Source organism: Scylla paramamosain, chromosome 35, assembly GCF_035594125.1.
Source record: "Scylla paramamosain isolate STU-SP2022 chromosome 35, ASM3559412v1, whole genome shotgun sequence".
Classification (NCBI taxonomy): Eukaryota; Metazoa; Arthropoda; class Malacostraca; order Decapoda; family Portunidae; genus Scylla; species Scylla paramamosain.
Window position 1 is genome coordinate 1507501 of NC_087185.1, and position 20129 is coordinate 1527629.

Genomic DNA, 20129 nt, shown 5'->3' on the forward strand with positions numbered 1-20129 from the left:
ATAAATAAAGTAGCTTGTATTATAGTGAGAGAGAGAGAGAGAGAGAGAGAGAGAGAGAGAGAGAGAGAGAGAGAGAGAGAGAGAGAGAGAGAGTTATTGAGAAATGACACGTTATTTTTCATTTCCTTTCTTATATTCCTTTTATTTATTAACTTACTATTTTCAGAGAATGAAAGAAAATAATAAAAAAAAGTGTTCTGGAAACTTATATTTTAAGTAATAATTTAAGGCTCTATGACATTTTGTTGCAGAGAGAGAGAGAGAGAGAGAGAGAGAGAGAGAGAGAGAGAGAGATGAAAGAAAATACAGGTAAATAGGGCAACCATCGTACTCTCTCTCTCTCTCTTTACAGGTCTTGAGAGGTGCTGGTGCTGGAGGTGACGGTGTTGGGAGTAGAGGTGGTGATGGTGGCGGTGGTGGTAGTGGTAGTGGTGAATAGGCTTTGGATTTTAGGAAAGGGGGAGTAAGAGCAGCCGGCGTGGTACGGAGAGCATTCCTTGAAACCTTTGCCTTGCCTCTCTGCCTCCGCGTACTCTCCTTTGTGTCGCTCTTCCTTGGTGAGCCTGTAGTAGTAGTAGAAGTAGTAGTAGTAGTAGTAGTAGTAGCAGTATTAGTAGTAGAGCCGTTCAAGATCATATAATTCATAAGTTCAATTTATAATAAGTTGCGACAAATTTCTACTTCATAGTTACGTAATTCAGCGGAAATACGAAACAAATTCACGAGCATCATCATTACTAAGCTCAAACGTACTTTAGAACCTCCTGATCTCCCAAACCCCCCCTCACTAGAATCGCAGGAAGCTCCCTAACCCCAAAACCAAGAAGCCCCATTAACTCGCCCATTAAGACGCGCAGAGTTACAGACACGCTCTACAGAGTGGTACAGGAAGTCTTTCTACAGAGTGGTACAGCACACCCTATTAATATTATCGCTTTAGTATCTCATAATTCAGCACAACCTGTTAGTATCCTCCTTACTTGACCTCTGCTATTCGGTCCCTCTATTCATTTTGCCCATTCAGTACACTTCCTCTATTTGTACTTCCTCTAACCTCGTCGTTTCTGATAACCTTCCTTTATACTTCCACTTATATTCCTGTTATTTTCTATTCGTTTAATTCCAAATATTTTGCTCAGTTTCCTGGAAGTCTGAGAGTAAGACAACTGTTTCGTAAAGTTTTCTTATTTCCCAAGGGAGTGTGTGCAGTTGGTATGCCTTATAATCTCTCCTAACGGTCAGAAAACTTAACTTTCTGGCTTTCTAATCCTTCCATCATGTGGAACTGAGTAAGGTGTACGCCCTCATACCACAACCAACTTTTCAATATCACACGTGCGTTGAGATACAGTAAAAGAGGAGGAGGAGGAGGAGGAGGAGGAGCAGGATCGAGTCGTGATACAAGAGAAAGCGATGCTCAGTTGTATATATATATATATATATATATATATATATATATATATATATATATATATATATATATATATATATATATATATATATATATATATATATATATATATATATATATATATATATACGGGAGGAGTCTAAGCTGCATTTCATATCGGTCTTGACTTCTGCTGAGGAAACATAACTTCACTGCAGACCTTTTGACTGTGCACTGTAACTATGACAACCTAAATAATTGTATAAGGGGTATATAATAACTTTACTACACTATATAGTGTAAAGTTACGTACATAATACATAATATAGCAAGGAAAAAGAACAGGGGAGTTATGAGAACACATGAGAAGGAGAGACAGAGAAAGAAAGAGATATAGAAATGATTATAAGATACGTCTAACCACGATAGGTCACATTAGGACACGTAGGAATACACAAGAACACATCACGACACAGCAAGACACATTAGGACACAGCAAAACACGATAGGTCACACCAGGACACGCAGAAACACATCAAGACACTCCAGGACACAGCAAGACACATTAGGACACAGCAAAACACGATAGGTCATACCAGGACACACAGAAACACATCAAGACACTCCAGGACACAGCAAGACACATTAGGGACACCAGGCCGGGATGTCTCTCCCAAGCACAGGGAGACAGGGACACCAGGACGGGATCTACATAACCCAGGAAGGTCTTCTAAAGCTGCCTGTTGGATCGATTGTCATTGTATCCCTCAACTTGTCTATCCCCATCAGGAACGACTTATCTGCGACTTCATACTCCAATGTTCTATCTGTCCTGTTTAGAAGTAGGTTGCTCTGGAGGTACGGTGGCAGAAATACAAAGGAACACGAAAGAAAGCCAAACAGCAGGAAATCTTAGGGGCCTTACTGGACTGTTTGCTTAAGTATTCTTACTCTACATTAACTGCTACCGGAAGGAACACGATGGTATATAGAGGAGAGCTGAAAGTGGGAAGTGGGAGTGGAGTGGGCGCCTCACTTGCCTAACCTGGCTTGTTTGAGGCTAAATGATTGAGGATCCTAAAAATGTTTCCTTCTATCTTTCAGTAAACGTGACCACCAATTCTCTGTCATTTTTTTTGTTCTTCATTTGGCCTCGATCGTCTTATTTCAACAGTTGTGAAACACTGTTCTTTTGTCTCCGCGAACCCGAGAGAGCAGGAAAAGAGTTGAGGAAAAGGTGAAATTTAAGGAAAATGAGAACGGATGAAAGGTGAGAATAAGGGAAAAGACACAAAACTGGAAAAGGAGAGTATAACAAAGTTGAGGAAAGTAAAGTGGATGGAAGGAAGAGAGAAGCTGTATCAAAGGGAAAAAATAAATAGTTATCGTAGAGGTTTGCTGGTGTCGGAATAAGAGGAAAGGGAAAGAAAGGATAAATAAACTTTTCTCTTTTTTTCTTATTTTTCCTTTTTTATTCCTCATCGACTCATTTTTTAGACAATGTGAAATAATAATAATAATAATAATAATAATAATAATAATAATAATAATAATAATAATAATAATAATAGTTAAGTCAGCTAGTTTGTCTTAGGTAGTGGCGGTGCTGGTGCTGGTGCTGGTGGTGGTGGTGGTGGTGATGGTAGTGGTGGTGGAGGTGGAAGAGGCAGCATCAGACTTGCTGGTCATAGAAGAAGGAATAGGGGCAGCCAGCGTGGTACAGACTGCAGTCCTTCTCGCCTTTGCCTTGTGTCTCTGCCTCCGTGTACTCTCCCATGTGTCGCGCATCCTTGCTGGGGCTGTAGTAGTAGTAGTAGTAGTAGTAGCAGTATAGTAGAGCCGTGCAAGATTATAATTTCACAGTTAAATTTTATGATTAACAATAACAACAACATTATTAGCAGAAAAGTAGAAGCACTCTTGAAATCACGGCTATTTATCTCTGTGACCTTGAAAAATAGTCGTGATGAGAGAGCAAAGCGTTTCAAAAGACTCTAGTTGAAGCTACACGGGGTTTTAACAGTATTTTTACGGTTCTAGAGAGAGACTAACGAGACTTCTACATTATTAAAAAGACAAACACTCTTGAGAACCCGGCTAATCATCTCTGTGGCCTTGGAAAATAATCATGGCGAGAGAGCGAAGTGTTTCAGTTATCAGAGACCTAGAAAATTAACTCACCTCAGAAGCAGATGCAGAACCTCCCCCAGAAGACCGAGTTCCGGGGCAGTGTAGCCCAGGTTGACCTCACAGATGGCTCTCAAAAGGCAGACTCGTCCATCAAGACCCGCGGAGCTGATTGTGTTCTCTGCCACGCGGTACACCTGTGATCTGAGGAAGGCGTTGAAGGAGGAGGTGAGATGGAGGACGAGGAGGGAGGGAAGGTGGGTGAGAGGGAAGGAGGGGAGGGTGGGTGGGAAGGGGTCAGATGTGTGTGTATATGTGTGTGTGTGTTTAAATAAGGTAATGGAATGCGTATATATTTATCAGCACCACCACTACTATTCCGCCGCCGCCGCCGCCGCCACCACCTGCTCACCTGTCGCCCCCCGCGTGTTCTTCCTGGGCCGAGGCGTCGCGGGCCACTCTGTTCGCGTTTCCCCATGAGTTGTTGAGGTCAGTCAGTCCCAGCTCATCAAATTTGACTGAAAAATAAACAAACAGGTAAGTAAATAAAAGTAATTGAAACCTAAATGACTATAACGCCTTCGTATAATCAGTAAAATGGAATCTCATCTCTTTTGTTGATGCGTTGAAGAATTTTAACCTCAAAGAAACGCGGAAGCACAGAAACACAAAGATTTACGAAAGTGTTCCCAATTCAACACTTTTATTTAATTGATAAGTGGAATGCAACCTATTTTGGAATTAACGCTTAGAAATTTATACCCTCAAAAACTCCTCTTTCCTTTCTTTCTCTTCCCTGTACTACCCCTGTGCCTTCCATTAGCAGTCAACGTAGGATAGTTAATCTAGCAGCCTAGTAAGGACCTTGAGATTTCTTGCTCTTTGGGTTTCCTTTGTGTTCCTTTGCATTCTTATCACAGTACCACCGTAGACTTCAGTAGGGAACACAACTAATCAGACTAATATTGTTTTGATTTTCCTTTGTGTTCTTTTGTATTCCTATCACATTACCTCACTAGCAACCTAAAGAAGACACTTATATAGGCAAGGAGACTTAAGATTAGTTTGCTTTTTCCTTTGTGTTCTCTTGTATTCCCCTCACATTACCATACTTCGAACCAATGAAAAAAAAAATAAATAAAAAATTATGGTTTTGGTCTTCCTTTGTGTTCCTTTGTATACCTATCACATTACCATACTACTTACATGTAAAGGGAACAGTTACAGCCAAGGAGCCTGAGGTAGAGGACAGGTCGTTCCCCATTGGGACGGACAAAGTCGAAGCGATAACGCCGACCGTCCCAATAGGCATCTTGAGGCGACCCTTCGGTGTAATGTAGAGCATCCCAGACTGGTGCCCTGTCGCCGCCTGTGTCTCTGTGCTGGGGAGAGACAGAGATAAAGGTTTAGTTCGTCTCTCTCTCTCTCTCTCTCTCTCTCTGCTCCTATTTTCGTGCTGTCTGTCATGCTAAGCCAAATTATTACGGAGAGAGAGAGAGAGAGAGAGAGAGAGAGAGAGAGAGAGAGAGAGAGAGAGAGAGAATCACCAGTTTTCTTTCTCAGATTGAGAAGTGAAATGAAGCAGTCACACAAGACGTCACAGGAGGTGAGGTCATGTACTCACCTGTTGTCTACTGGAGTGGCGGTGACCAGGCTGCAGGTGACCATTAGGACGACTGTCAGGTAAGAGGCACGATCACCCATCTTGTGCTGGCCAAACAGAGCGAGACTTGTAATTGTATTCCTGAGTTGTCTTCGTATATTTTGCTGTGTCCTGATGTGTTCTCCTGTGTTCCTGTGTGTCCTGCTGTGTTCCTGCGTGTCTTGGTGTGACCTATCGTGTTTTTTTGTATGTCCTATTGAGTCTTGCTGTGTCCTGGTGTGTCCTGCTGTATTCCTGCGTGTCCTGCTGTGTCCTATCGTGTTTTTGTACGTTCTAATGTGTGCTGTTGTGCTGTGATGTGTTCTTGTGTCTTTTAATGTGTCCTACAATCATCTCTATATCTCTTTCTACCTCAGTCTCTCCTTCTCGTGTGTTCTCATAACTCCCCTCTTCCTTTTCCTTGTTACCATGTACCCTTGCTATATTAAATACGCAACTTTGCATTATATAGTGTAGTAAAGTTACTATATATCTACTATACAGTTATTTAGGTTCTCATATTTACCGTGCGAACTCAAAAGGTCTGCAGTGAAGTTATGGTTCCTCGGCAGAAGTCAAGAATCTTCTGATATGCACCTCACACTCTCCTCTCTATATATACCCACCCAAGCTTTCCTTTCTCCCGTCCCCTGCATCAACCTCCCCTCCTCGCCATCTTCCTTGTCTCTTCCATATCTGGCATTGAAAAGTTGGTTGCGGTACAAAGATGTTCACCTCAGCCAGTTTTAGGTCATTAAGGGAGGAATAGAAAGCTACCAGGAAATATGTGAAATCAGTTCTGGTGTCTCTTCATTGTAAGAGAAATCAATACATGTGTTTGGCATTTATATAGTAATTTTTGTACTGACCAACTGATAGACTGGCTGAATGATCGGGTGGCTGGCTGACTGACTGACTGACTGAGTGGCTGGCTGGGTGATTCAGTGAATGGCTGGCTGACTGATAAGACCAACTGATCGACTGACTTGACTCTCTCTCTCTCTCTCTCTCTCTCTCTCTCTCTCTCTCTCTCTCTCTGCAATTATATATTTTTTTTAACTCGTAAGTGAAAATGTATCGTGTTGTCCTTACAGTGGCTTTCTCTCTCGCTCTCTCTCTCTCTCTCTCTCTCTCTCTCTCTCTCTCTCTCTCTCTCTCTCTCTCTCTCTCTCTCTCTCTCTCTCCCATATCAAAGAAACACACTAACGCATTTTTAGAGAGAGAGAGAGAGAGAGAGAGAGAGAGAGAGAGAGAGAGAGAGAGAGAGAGAGAGAGAGAGAGAGAGAGAGAGAGAGAGATGGGTCACACACGAGTATTTTAGGGTGTTGAATATATTTTTAGCAAGATCTCTCTCTCTCTCTCTCTCTCTCTCTCTCTCTCTCTCTCTCTCTCTCACCTTGTTTCTTATCTCGCCATCCATCTCTCCTTAGCGTCCTCCTTTCTCTCATTACTTATTCATATTTATTCATTTCAGTCTTTTCAAACACGCTGTTTCGTTATTTTATGAGACAGGACCCTTCTATTGTCATATTACCTTTTTCTGGGATGCTATCATTATATTTCATACTGTCTCCTCCCGCCCTCTCTTTCTCCTCCCGGCAACTGCCCTCCCAATTCAAATCTGGCCCTGCGTCGTCTCGCTCCTCTTGACTCCTCGGGAAAGTAGGAAAAGATTACAAACCGGTTGTCCTACTGTTATATCTTGCCTTGCGTCGTCTCTCTTTTCTTGACTCCGCGGAAAAGTAGGAAAAGTTTATTAACGGGTTGTTTTATTTTTAAATCCACTTTATATGACCTTCCTTCGTTTAATCTCCACTGTTTATGCTGCATAAGATATTTTTGAAGTTATCAGTGATGTTTCGTAATTCGTAAAGAGTTAAATTTTATGATTAACAAGATTCCTACATTGTTAACAGGAGAAACATTCAACCCGGCTAATCATCTCTGTCCTTTTATTTATTTATTTATTTTTTTTTTATTTACCAAGGGTATTTCATAATGCATAAGAGTTAAATTTTATGATTAACAAGATTTCTACATTGTTAACAGGAGAAATACTCAGTCAGGCTAATCATCTCTGTCCTTTTATTTATTTATTTTTTTGAAGTTACCAAGGGTGTTTCATAATGCATAAAAGTTAAATTTTATGATTAACAAGATTCCTACATTGTTAACTGGAGAAACACTCAATCCGGCTAATCATCTCTGTCCTTTCATTTATTTATTTCTTAAGTTACCAAATAAAAGTTAAATTTTACGATTAACAAGATTTCTACATTGTTAACAGGAAAAACACTCAATCAGGCTAATCATCATGTGTCCTTTGAAGACAGTCGAGGTGAGAGAGCGAAGTTGTTACCTTAAGACTTACTATATACTAGTTTTCCCAATATTACCACATAACTTTGTCTTCTTCCTTCACCTGTTCCTAATTTACAAGCCTATTTATTTCATGACTCGTGATGCAAATTTATATTCCTGAAGGCTTTTATTACTGTTTCTCGAGATCTCTGCATAGCCTTGTCTTCTTTCTTGACCTACAGTAGAAATTCATGATCTGTATTCATAATTCACCATCCTTCTTCTTATTTTAGGACTCGTGATGCAAGCTGGTATTCCTGAAGGCTGAATGCTGTTGCTGTGTTTCTCAATATGACCTTGTATTCTTCCTTGACTTAGAAATGCCTAATCTACATCTCGTTTCTTGTTTCAGAGCGCAACTCATTACCATATAACTGTTTCTCAATATCAATGTATACTCGTAATACTGTCTTCCTCTTCCTTGACCTACAAATTAATTATCTTATTTCATATTTCAGAAGGTGGAGTGTTTAAGATGCATGACACTTTGTTCCTTTTTTTTATTTTCTATTTTCATTACAAATACAATATATACGATACTTTTTTCTTGGCTACACTGCATTTGATATATAAAAAAATAAATTAATTAAACAAAAAAATTATTATGCTTTGAAAAAACATAATTCTAAAGTAAATATATTTCTTTTTGGTTCATGTAAGAAAACTACACAAAAGTTTGATGCAATGAGCTTTTCCTACACTCATCTTGCACTAATTTCTGCTCCTCACACAGCAGGCACACAAGGTACATACATCACCTGCTACTCTGCTCCCCTCTACTCCTCAGCTAACAAAATAATGAGACACATAAGGAAGTCTTTATTTTAGTTTCCTCGTCTTTTCACTCCCTCAATTCTGCTCCTGACACAGCAAACACACAAGGTACATATGTCAGCCACTAATCTACTCTTTACTACTCTTCAGCTAAAGTAATAAGGCATAAGCAAGTTTTTACTTTACATTCCTCCCCTTCCCTCATTTAAGTCTGTCCTTTCAGTAACAAACATAAGGTACATATTACAACTGCTAGTCTCTGCTCCTTGATGAAACACACAATACAGTAGCAGACATTTACTCTCCTCTCTTCACAAATCTGGTTAAGTATAGGCAGCTCCCATTAAAAGACACACTGAGACCAATGTAATGACCAGTGACAAGTGATACAAGAGGGAAAACAATTGAACAGCAAGAAGGGTTTGGGTAGAAACTGGTGGAGGTTGTACTGTAATCTGATGAATTGACAGATTAAGCCTCTCTTCAGTAACTTGGTCTGAGTGCAACCTTCTAATACAGGATGCCTTGTCTCAGGTACGACCAAAATAACAATAGTGTTTAGTGATTGCTAAATAATAAAGTAAATGTGTCTTGAGTTATAATAAGTGACAAAAGTGTATTGTTTTTGTAGTCAGGTATTAACAAAGTACATATGATTGAGTTATAATTTGTGACAGTAAAGTGTATGAGTGTTCTTGTAGTCAGGTATTAACAGTAAATGTGACTGTGTTATATCATGTGGTGTATCAAGTGGTTTGTATTCAAGAAACAGTTACAAATAAGTTACTAGTACTATACTAATAAATATATGACTTAACTATAACTATTAAATAATCTATATCTCTCAGCTTTGTATTGCAGTGTTCAGAGATAAAAAAAAAAAAAAAAAAAAAAAAAGTAACTGAAGAAAACATACAAGAAACAGTAATAATATAATCTACACAATGTATTAACACTAAATTTTCTGTGCATTTCAGCTTAAATGAGGAACTTCTAAGACCCTCACAATATTGAATTAAAGAGATTACAACATTAAGAAAACAGAAAAAAAAAATCAATTATACATCTGACAGAAAAAAAAGGTAAGTAATAAATGCACAGTAATATAAAGAACTCTATAAAAATAAATAAATTGCCATTTTTTGTATATATATATATCTTTGTTTGATCATCAATTTAATCAATCTTTCCTTGCAGAGTAATTCAACCCCTTTAATGGAGGTGGTGATGGTGGTGGTGGAGGTAGTGGTGGTATTGGCAGTCTGGATTCTACACCATGGTAATCAAGACAAGGTAACACAGGTGCATTTTAATACTCTTCATTTCTTCAATGTCACTCTCTCTGTTCCTTATCTTCTCTCCTGCTCTTCCTTTTCCTGTTCTTTACTCTCATTTCCTCCTCTTCACAATGTCTTTCCTCCATTCTTAAAAAATTATTCCTACTCTGTTGAATTCTTAGTTTTGTCTCATTCCTCACCACTTCCCCATCACACAAATTCAAGGCTTCATCACATGAGTGTATTTCCAAGGAGAAAAAGGTAATCTGGTGATGTTTCAGTTCAAATGTTGATGGTAATGACAGACTGAAGTACAGTCATGCAACAGCCCTGAGTTATTGTAAAATGTGTACCATATATATCATGTACCATTTGTTCACTGAGTTTTACAGACACGTATAGTCACTTCATTAATGTGAAGAGTATGTGTTTGACATATTTTGGTGTTGGTGAAAGTCAGTCCTCTTACCAGTGTGTGTGTGTGTGTGTGTGTGTGTGTGTGTGTGTGTGTGTGTGTGTTGCCTCAGCTAATTCCTTAAATATATAGCCATTTACAAGAGCTTAATAATCTTATGTACATACATTTCTGCAAAATGTATATATACTGTTAAATTTGTATCTACGTATCATATTCTCCCAAAATGTATTAATATTAACATTACAGTATTCAGCAAAACCATAGTACCTAACACTTCATTTGTGGAAGAAGTAATGTTTATGTGTGTGTGGATCTACAATGACAGAAGTATACAGCAGATGAATGGCATCACAGCAGCCATAACTAAGAAAACCATGACTCATTTATCTATCTCTTTAATATCCCAGTGGAGTGGAGACAGAGCTTCCACCTCTCCCTATCTAAACACTCCATTCTTTACCTCAACTTGGTCGAGGTATATGGTCTGTTCCCTGTGATCTCCCTGAAGTAACAAAGGCAACACTCAGGTAAAGCTTTGCTCTCCTAAAAGCTGCTGTCTTTGTTGATTCACACACACAAACACTCCTTTTCTCCGTATCATGAGCCAAGTGTCACATATTTCTGCTGAGCAGTTTAGTCATGGTTAAGTCGTGATGTCTCATAATCTTTTCCTTTACATATATTGTTCTCCTTTGATCTTGAGTCTGATTCACTGATAGCCTTCTTTTAACACCAGGCAACAGGCAAACTCTAGGATCAGAGGACTCAAGATTTAGAAGACACACAAAAAGAAAAGTGAATATGGAAGGCTAATCGACACTTTGGCCAAGACTGTACCTCTCCTGTCAGCACCAAGAAATAGCTAAGTACAGCACTAAGTAGTGAGATTCAGTGGCACTTATGAAGCACCACGTCGTGTAGGCTGAGTTGTAGATTTTCACAACAGCAATTCATATGTTAAATATTAAACTGCTGAATCCAAACATCAGCAGAACAACACTTCTTTTAAAGTCATCACGCCTTTTACATTATTACTTTCTTAATTTTCATTGCATATCATATCACACCTTTAACAACTAACATGTGCTTTCATTACAAGCACAAACATATCACTGCTTATGCCATCACAGGCACAACAAAACATGACGCACTTTGTGTCATGGAACATCACACATTACAGGAATATTTCCAGTAATTTTTAATATTTATGCCCAAAAACACATTTCAAAAGAACACTTAGATGCTGGAATGCACCGAATAAAAATAAACCCTCTAGGAACAAGCATCCACCTGGGGACCAAACTCCTGCAGACAACTTACGACAACAATCACAGCAAAAGTCCTTCACACAAGTTTTCAGGAAAGTGCTCAAACCAGAGATAAATAACAGTGAATCACCTACACACCACTCCACTACCTCCCCTGCAATAAGTCCCCAGCTAGACCATTGGGAAGCCTAGGAGTCTTGTCCATGGGTGCCAGGAGTGTTTCCTCTTCCTCCTGTAGTGGTCTCTTCCTGCTGGGAGGGGTGAAGGAAGGCATATTGGTCTGCAGCAGCCTCTCCACCTGTTGCTTCATCTTGTCATCCTGAAATGTTGACATAAGGTGACCTTCCTACTCTGGTGAAAGTTGTAGATATGACTGAGGGGATGTGACTGCTGCCATGGTTAGATTCTTGTATTGAGAGAGTAAAGGAAATTAGATAGAAAGGTAGACAGACACTATTCTTGTAGGGAGAGATCAGAGAGAAGTAGAGACAGTCACCATTCACACACAAAGCTGCTATAAATGAACAAACACCACTCACACACACTCATATACAAGCAATAGCTATATAATGGAAAAAGTAAACAAAACAAGTACATGTACAGAACAATAAGCTACATATTTTTCACAGAGCCACCACAAATGTCCGCCAAACATCTGAGTGAGTCTGAGGAACCCCACACACACACCCACCTCCAGCCAGTGATGTTTGAGAGCAGCAGCAGCGTCCAGTCTCAGCTTGGGGTCCCTGACGAGAAGGCGCATGATGAGGTCCCTTGCTGGCTCAGACACTGCCTTCCAGAGCTTGTGGCCAAAACTGTACTTGGCCTGCAGGATGCTCTGTCGCACCTCCAAGTCATTGCCATGGAAAGGCGATGCCCCGACAAAACTGTGGAGGTGCAGGTGATTGTCAAGTGATGATGACAAGATGTGGTAGTAAATGCAGTGGTGTACAGAAGAGGTATGGCTTGTGACAAGTAAAAATAAATTAATGTGGAATGGATGTATGGAGGTTCAGATTTGTGAGGCTCCAGTGAAGCTGCCCACTTCATTAGGCAATGGTAGTAATGAATGTACAGTAGATTTAGACAGTAGAGGAATGCTTTGTGACTAAAAACAAATGAATGAATGGAAGATAAGAGGTTTAGATTTGTGAGACTCCAGTAATGCTGCCCACCTTACTAGGCAATGGTTTTGAAGAGTAGTAAATGTGACAAGTAGTTTGTGACAAGTAGACACAAGTGAATGTAGAGTAGATAAAGACAGTAAAAGTATGGGATGCAAAGGGTAGATATAGATGGAAGAAATCTGAACCTTTTAAAAGGAATTTCCTACTTAAGACTTGCATTCTGGGAAGTAATACACAATTCAAATTCATTCACTTAGAAATCAGCTGGAGAATTGTACTGTAAGGCAAACATCAGCTATAATTTAATTTCCACATTCTAATCCCACCCAATGACTCTTCATTTCAGACACAGCACCTGACATAGAGCACCACGCCAAGGCTCCACATGTCCACCTGGCTTGTATAGGTGGCAGTGGCTGTGTCCAGGAGCTCAGGGGCGATGTAGATGAAGGTCCCGCAGAAGGTGGTCATCTGGGAGGCGTCAGCGGCTAACTTAGAGAGGCCAAAGTCAGTCAGCTTAATGGTGGTGAACTCGTCTGTTGTGGCCAGTAAGATGTTCTCCGGCTGAAGGAAAGGTGGCAGGTGAGAGAAACATTGGTGTGTTGTAGTTTAGTAATTGAAACTGCTGACAGCAGTTACTGCTGTCAGTAACTGAAACTCTCTCTCTCTCTCTCTCTCTCTCTCTCTCTCTCTCTCTCTCTCTCTCACCACAGCCCACAGTATGTCACCCCACAGTATGTTTACAAACCACAGTCCCTCACCACACAAATGTCAGTCAGTCTCTCTTTCTCTCTCTCTCTCTCTCTCTCACCACAGCCTATAGACCCACAGTATGCTCCCCCCCCAGTCCCTCTATAGTCCCTCACCACACAAATACCTTTCCCTATCTCTTATCTCCACTTATCCATTCATCTATCCATCCATCCATACAGAAATGAACACAGCAGCAGCCAGCCAGCCAGCCATTCAGTCACCTACCTTGATGTCCCTGTGGGTGATCTTACGCTGGTGGAGGTACTGCACGGCGAGTAACAGCTGGTAGAAAAAGAACTTGACAGCAGGTTCAGGGAGACAGCCTCGGGATACTAAGCGATCAAAGAGCTCCCCTCCGCCAGCTGCCTCCATCACTATAAACATCTTCTCTGGGGTCTCTATGGCATCCAGGAACTTGATGATGCATGGCTGGGAGGAGGAACACCAAGGAATTATTAAAAAAGCCAGAAGGAAACTAGTTGAGAAGATTGAGGGGAAGATAGAGAATGAGATGGAGGGAAGTCTCTACGATGTCCAGGAATTTAATGATGCACAGCTGGGAGGAGGAAGACCAGGGATGGATTAAAAAAACCTGAAAAAGAATAGTTGATGGAAGATCAAGGGAAGACTGAGTGAGATGGAGGGATGGAATTCACGTACAGCTGCAAAGGATGGGGGTCACAGAGGAAGATGCAAGTGACAGTGACAGAAGCAACTGGAGGAAACTTGTACATGGCACCAACCTGACCCTAAAGAAATGGCCAAAGAAGAAGGCTGGGTGTGAAGAAGCAGATTGGGTGAAGATGGACACAAAGAGAAGCTGGATGATTGAGAGAATACAAGGCAAGATGTATGAATGAGAGAATTGTAGGAAGAAAGGAACACACATGCACACATGCGCACACACACACACACACACACACACACACACACACACACACACACACACACACACACACACACACACGATAAGGTGAGAAAGGGTAAAGGTCTGAATAATGTATAAGCTTCATGCATAATAAACAAAAAAAAAGTATTAATAACATTTGATTAACCCAACCAAAGGAATGAGTGTAGGAAAGGGAGCTGAAATAAACAGTAATAAGGAGAAAATGAAAGCAAAGATACAGGAGTCACAAGGAAGCAATGCCAAAAACTGGATACATGGGTAATAACAATAAGACCTGAATAAATGAGTAATAACTGAGAAGTTGAATAAGTAATAATGGAGAGAAGTTGAATAAATGGACAATAAATAGCAGAACTGATTAAACAAATAATACAACATAAATCAGTACAAAATTGAATAAGAACTAAGAACAGAACCTAAATGAAAAAAGTTAGAATAGAACACAGAAGCATTTATTCTCGGAACATTTCAATTTGGAGGACTTCACTCTTACTGAGATACAAGCAGAACTCTTGAGATGATAGATAACTAAGCAAATCACTCATGAAAAATAGATGGCCCTTGCAAAACCCTTCAGCATAATGGGACCCCACAAACAAGAAACACAAGCATCAGGTAAGTAGCCAAAGAACACAGCAGGGATCCTAACACTCACATGATCCACAGACTTGAGGAGGTGTATCTCATTGGTGATCTGCTTCAGGTTGTTGAGAGCCATGCAGGTTCCTTTCTTCTTCAGGATCTTGATGGCACACCTCTCAAGCGTTCCCTGAACAAATAAGATTAACATTTTTTTTTTATTTGATTGTGAGCATGTGGTGTAGTACAATGGACAATGAGACTTCAATTTTCCACTGGGGGCTGATGTGGGTTAGGAGTGTGAATGATGTGTGTGTGTGAGTGTGTGGTGTTTTGTGTACGTCACCCTGTATGGGATTGCTGGTATAAAGATGGACTGATAAATGGTGAATAAGAATGCATCTCTTGTATCCTATCACCATTTCAAGGATCAATTTTCTATCAGCTTGAATTTACTAGTGAATGTGCACTTTTGTATACCTCTGTTTTACTTCATCACTTCCCCAATGTACAAAAGTTAGAGATTGATGAGACTGACAACTTAAAGACTCAAACTACTGTTCCTCACTCTCTTAGCCATACAAGTCAAACTATCTTGCTCAAATCTTGCCAATGTAACCACAAGAGACACTTCAAACCTAACTGTACCATAACCTCTTAGCTGGAGCACCCACTGAATCTCACCAAACTGGGATACTCTCTTAGAGAATCAAACTGCCAACCATTAGTCTCCTGGCCATAAAAGTCAAACCATCTCACTCCAATCTGCCAATGTAACCATGAAAGACTTCAAAACCAAACCTATCCAAACATCATCTTTAAACTGCTCTTCCCTTTAAAATAACTAAGCACCTAAGCAAAACATCATAATTTCTTAGCTGGTACTCCCTTCAAGATCACACAACAGGTTCTCCCATACAAATCCACCTAATACACAAACACCCCTCATCGCTCATCCCTCACCTGTCTGTATGCCAGCCGCACCTCACCAAAGGAGCCTTCCCCAAGCCTCTTGGAGATGGTGTATGTCTGAGTCAGTTCCTTGGGGTAGTCCTCTGCGTCATTCTTCAGGCAGTCATAGAACACATACACTATAGAAGGGGATGAGAAATAGAGATGCTACATGGCATGTGTAAATGGTTAAAAAATTCAGGTATTCAAGTATTCATACGTATCCTGATTGCTTCTTTCTGTGTAAATATAAGAATGAAAGAAAAATATGAAAATAAGAAGACAGCAATAGGTCAACTGTACGTTTCTTGGTGGGGTTAGCAAAGCTGATCTCAAAGTTGTTCTGCAGCACCGTTTTCAGTCCCTTGGTTGGCTTTCCATTGATGAACATCCCATTGAGCGACAAGTCCTCCAGAATGACCAGGGACTCCCCATCCTGCTTCTCCTCCAACATGATCCTGCAGACATGAGAGCCAGTCACACATGCATTCCACCACTCAAGTCTGTGACTGCAACTGTCTCTGTCTCATCTCAACTGTTTTTAGTGAGAGTTACTGATATTTTCAAGGGTGTTTTCATGATTCTAGTCACTATTCAGCAAGCTTTATAAGTTATTGGTGTTTACAAGGGTGTTTTCATGATTCTAGTCACTGTTTAGCAAGGATTATGCATCTTTAATGGGAAAAACACTATGAGAATCCAGCTAATCTTTCCTATGGTCTGTGGCCCTCATAGGAGTCCAAAATGTAAAAAAAAAAAAACCTTTATAGTAATTAACAGACAAGCTAAATGTGAATTACAATTTACATTTCCTTGAAATAAAAAAAAACTTTGATGTTACAAGTAAAGTCAATGTCCTTTATTTTTGTGAAGGTAGAATCTGCATTTCCTCCCCATCCAAAGTGATAAAATTGACCTATATACAGCACAACAGCCTCATATACCAAAACAATCTGAGCATTCCCTTACTTGAAGTGCACATTGGATATATAAGGCAGCAGAGAGCGGTCAAAGTTGGAACTATTGAACTGGTGGTCCACGTCCCCTCTGCCAAACGTGTAGATTTTCTTGGTGAGATCTGGAGGGAGAGGGAAGGCAAAAGTGAAGCTGCAGACACATACTATACCAACACTTATCCTCACCACTCATCTTTGTCACTGACAAAGTCTGTTGTCGCTTTCCCTTATTCCCGGACACGAGGTTATCTGGGTTTCCACAGTTTTCTTTCCCCAGGTTTCCCTCTATGTTGTAACCTAAAGAATACCGGAGATGAATGATGAAATGATGGGGGGAAGGAAGAAAGGTGAGAATTAAATGAAGGTGAAGGGGTAAATGGTGGAAGAAAGAAGAGAAGGAATAAAGAATGGTAGAAAATATTAATTAAGAGGGAAGAAGAAATGAGAGGAAGGAAGATTGATAAGGACAAAAGGAAAGAAAGGAAAGAAGGAAGAAGCAGGATACAGACAAAATGGAAGAAGGAACAAGAAAAAAATAGAAGAAAGAAAGAAAGTTAAAAGGAAGAAAAGAAGCACAACAAATTAACCAACCCAAAATGAAGGATTTGTAGCAAAGACACAAACCAATACACCAAAGAGGAAGAAACACAAGAGAACACTAAAAATCACACAAACCACACTACCTAAGCTACCAAACCCCTGCAGAAAGGCTAAATACAAAGCTTGGAGTGAATGAACAAACAAAATACACACAGATCTTGTTAGTGGAATATACAACATAAGGGAATGAGTTACTTACTGTATGATATAAAAGGTTCCTGGATGGCAAACAGTCTGCCCCACACTGTCCCCAAATTCTGTTCCTGCTCAGGCTCATTGCTAAAATCCTGAAGGTCTTGAGTGTCCCGCAGTTGCTGTGAGGGAAGGGCGCAATAGAAATAGCAACAACAACAACAACAACAACAACAACAACAACAACAACAACAACAACAATAGCAGCAATGAAAAAAAAAAAAAAAAAAAAAAAAAAAAAGAGAATTAAAAGAATATATTTAGCAATTTTTAGCTGGTATAGGGGTTAGAGTGGGCTGTGGAGCAAAAACAAATTTCAGAATGGCCAGTAATGAGAAAAGACCATACCAAATCACTGGGCTTATACTGCTTTTAATAATTTCACAGGTACAGTTATGCTTTATCAATATTCAAGAGTACTGTGGGAAATAAAGTTTAATAGTTATTGACTTTCCTAAGCTACAAAATGACATATTTAGAAAACTGTGAATTCCTTTATTTAACCTCTATATCTTCCTTTACTGTTTCTAATACTATTAATCTTTTTGCATCTAATCATGCTTCATTAACACTTGAAGATTGCTGTAAGAGAAAATGGAGATCAATGTTATTTTTTTCCTAAGCAACAAAACATATTTAAGAAACTATACAGGAAAAAAAAATGTCTAAAATTATAGATTAAAAAATAATGTTAAGTCTCTCTCTCTCAGTTTTCGCAGTCACAGATTAACCTCCTTATGTTTATTCCTCTCATGTCCTTCTCTCCAGGTCTTCTTCCGTCTCCCCAATAGTTTCCTCGGTCAATATTTACCTCAGTTCATTACCACAATCTCCTTTTGACCACCTGTAAGTCTCACACTTCTCCTGCTCCTCCACACAATCACCACCACCACCGTTCCTACCAAGAAATTTCCGAGTTTTTGCAGAAATTTATCCTTGAAACCACAAACAGCGCCTAAAATAAATACCTCCACCAAAAACCACAATTCACATACTTACTAGCAATACATAAACACAAATACCACAACAGCAACCAATAAAACCACAGGAAACAGAATAAAATCACAATAATACGGGAACTGAACTAAAAACCCCCATTTCTCTGCGTCTCTCTCCCCCAGAACACCTCGTCTTATTTTTCCTCACCTGCGTGCTTTCCTGGCTGCTGACGTTGATTTCCTCCATCCTACGTGCGTCAGGAATACTTAGCTACCGCCGCCACGCCTACTCACGCCTGTCACATCAAAATAAGGCAGAAAAATGGCGAAATATCTGACTTGTTTACTCCCACACACGAGCTGCCGCCACCTTGACCTCCTCTTCGTCTTCTTGTGGCACGTTGCGAATTTTCTGTCTTTTTATCAGGGTAGCAGTTTCGTTTTACTTTATTTTTTATTTTATTTTATTTTATTTATTTTTTTTTTTTATGTAGGAAGGACACTGGCCAAGGACAACAAAGATCCAATAAAAAAAATATGCCCACTGAAATGCCAGTCCCATGAAAGGGTCAAAGCAGTGGTCAAAAATTGATGAATAAGTGTCTTGAAACCTCCCTCTTGAAGAAATTCAAGTCATAGGAAGGTGGAAATACAGAAGCAGGCAGGGAGTTCCAGAGTTTACCAGAGAAAGGGATGAATGATTGAGAATACTGGTTAACTCTTGCGTTAGAGAGGTGGACAGAATAGAGGTGAGAGAAAGAAGAAAGTCTTGTGCAGCGAGGCCGCGGAAGGAGGGGAGGCATGCAGTTAGCAAGATCAGAAGAGCAGTTAGCATGAAAATAGCGGTAGAAGACAGCTAGATATGCAACATTGCGGCGGTGAGAGAGAGGCTGAAGACAGTCAGTTAGAGGAGAGGAGTTGATGAGACGAAAAGCTTTTGATTCCACCCTGCCTAGAAGAGCAGTATGAGTGGAACCCCCCCAGACATGTGAAGCATACTCCATACATGGACGGATAAGGCCCTTGTACAGAGTTAGCAGCTGGGTGGGTGAGAAAAACTGGCGGAGACGTCTCAGAACACCTAATTTCATAGAAGCTGTTTTAGCTAGAGATGAGATGTGAAGTTTCCAGTTCAGATTATAAGTAAAGGACAGACCGAGGATGTTCAGTGTAGAAGAAGGGGACAGTTGAGTGTCATTGAAGAAGAGGGGATAGTTGTCTGGAAGGTTGTGTCGAGTTGATAGATGGAGGAATTGAGTTTTTGAGGCAATGAACAATAATAAGTTTGCTCTGCCCCAATCAGAAATTTTAGAAAGATCAGAACTCCAGCGTTCTGTGGCTTCCCTGCGTGATATGTCTACCTCCTGAAGGGTTGGACGTCTATGAAAAGATGTGGAAAAGTGCAGGGTGGTATCATCAGCGTAGGAGTGGATAGGACAAGAAGTTTTGTTTAGAAGATCATTAATGAATAATAAGAAGAGAGTGGGTGACAGGACAGAACCCTGAGGAACACCACTGTTAATAGATTTAGGTGAAGAACAGTGACTGTCTACCACAGCAGCAATAGAATGGTCAGAAAGGAAATTTGAGGTGAAGTTACAGAGAGAAGAATAGAAACCGTAGGAGGGTAGTTTGGAAATCAAAGCTTTGTGCCAGACTCTATCAAAAGCTTTTGATATGTCCAAGGCAACAGCAAAAGTTTCACCAAAATCTCTAAAAGAGGATGACCAAGACTCAGTAAGGAAAGCCAGAAGATCACCAGTAGAGCGGCCTTGACGGAACCCATACTGGCGATCAGATAGAAGGTTGTGAAATGATAAATGTTTAAGAATCTTCCTGTTGAGGATAGATTCAAAAACTTTAGAT

At 40.1% G+C, this 20129-nt stretch overlaps 3 protein-coding genes and 1 long non-coding RNA gene across 4 annotated transcripts in view; 2 read left to right on the forward strand and 2 right to left on the reverse strand.

The window, feature by feature from the left end:
- The window catches only part of LOC135090432 (doublesex- and mab-3-related transcription factor 3-like), a 3378-nt gene extending 3369 nt beyond the window's left edge, over nucleotides 1-9 (forward strand). Inside the window, exon 2 of the mRNA XM_063987184.1 lies at nucleotides 1-9. This exon is cut by the window's left edge and continues 1362 nt beyond it. The gene's annotated coding sequence lies outside the window, so the exon portion shown is untranslated.
- A 2820-nt stretch (nucleotides 10-2829) lies between these two features.
- On the reverse strand, nucleotides 2830-5798 carry LOC135090527 (uncharacterized). Its single transcript, XM_063987343.1, has 6 exons — nucleotides 5686-5798; nucleotides 5142-5227; nucleotides 4724-4899; nucleotides 3930-4035; nucleotides 3572-3721; nucleotides 2830-3189 (listed from the first exon to the last, which is right to left on the reverse strand). The coding sequence occupies exons 2-6, from the start codon at nucleotides 5219-5221 to the stop codon at nucleotides 3063-3065; spliced, it is 639 nt and encodes a 212-aa protein (XP_063843413.1). The 5' UTR covers nucleotides 5222-5227; nucleotides 5686-5798; the 3' UTR covers nucleotides 2830-3062.
- A 2207-nt stretch (nucleotides 5799-8005) lies between these two features.
- LOC135090528 (myosin light chain kinase A-like) lies at nucleotides 8006-18656 on the reverse strand. The gene is made up of 10 exons (XM_063987344.1): nucleotides 18472-18656; nucleotides 17333-17447; nucleotides 16547-16655; nucleotides 15881-16035; nucleotides 15590-15717; nucleotides 14703-14816; nucleotides 13363-13566; nucleotides 12740-12948; nucleotides 11949-12144; nucleotides 8006-11576 (listed from the first exon to the last, which is right to left on the reverse strand). Exons 1-10 carry the CDS (start codon nucleotides 18508-18510, stop codon nucleotides 11403-11405), a joined length of 1443 nt encoding a protein of 480 aa, XP_063843414.1. The 5' UTR covers nucleotides 18511-18656; the 3' UTR covers nucleotides 8006-11402.
- On the forward strand, nucleotides 11457-13457 carry LOC135090529 (uncharacterized). The gene is made up of 4 exons (XR_010262031.1): nucleotides 11457-11594; nucleotides 11887-12216; nucleotides 12731-12966; nucleotides 13317-13457. It is a non-coding gene; the product is annotated as an uncharacterized LOC135090529 (long non-coding RNA).
- Nucleotides 18657-20129: the final 1473 nt, after the last annotated feature.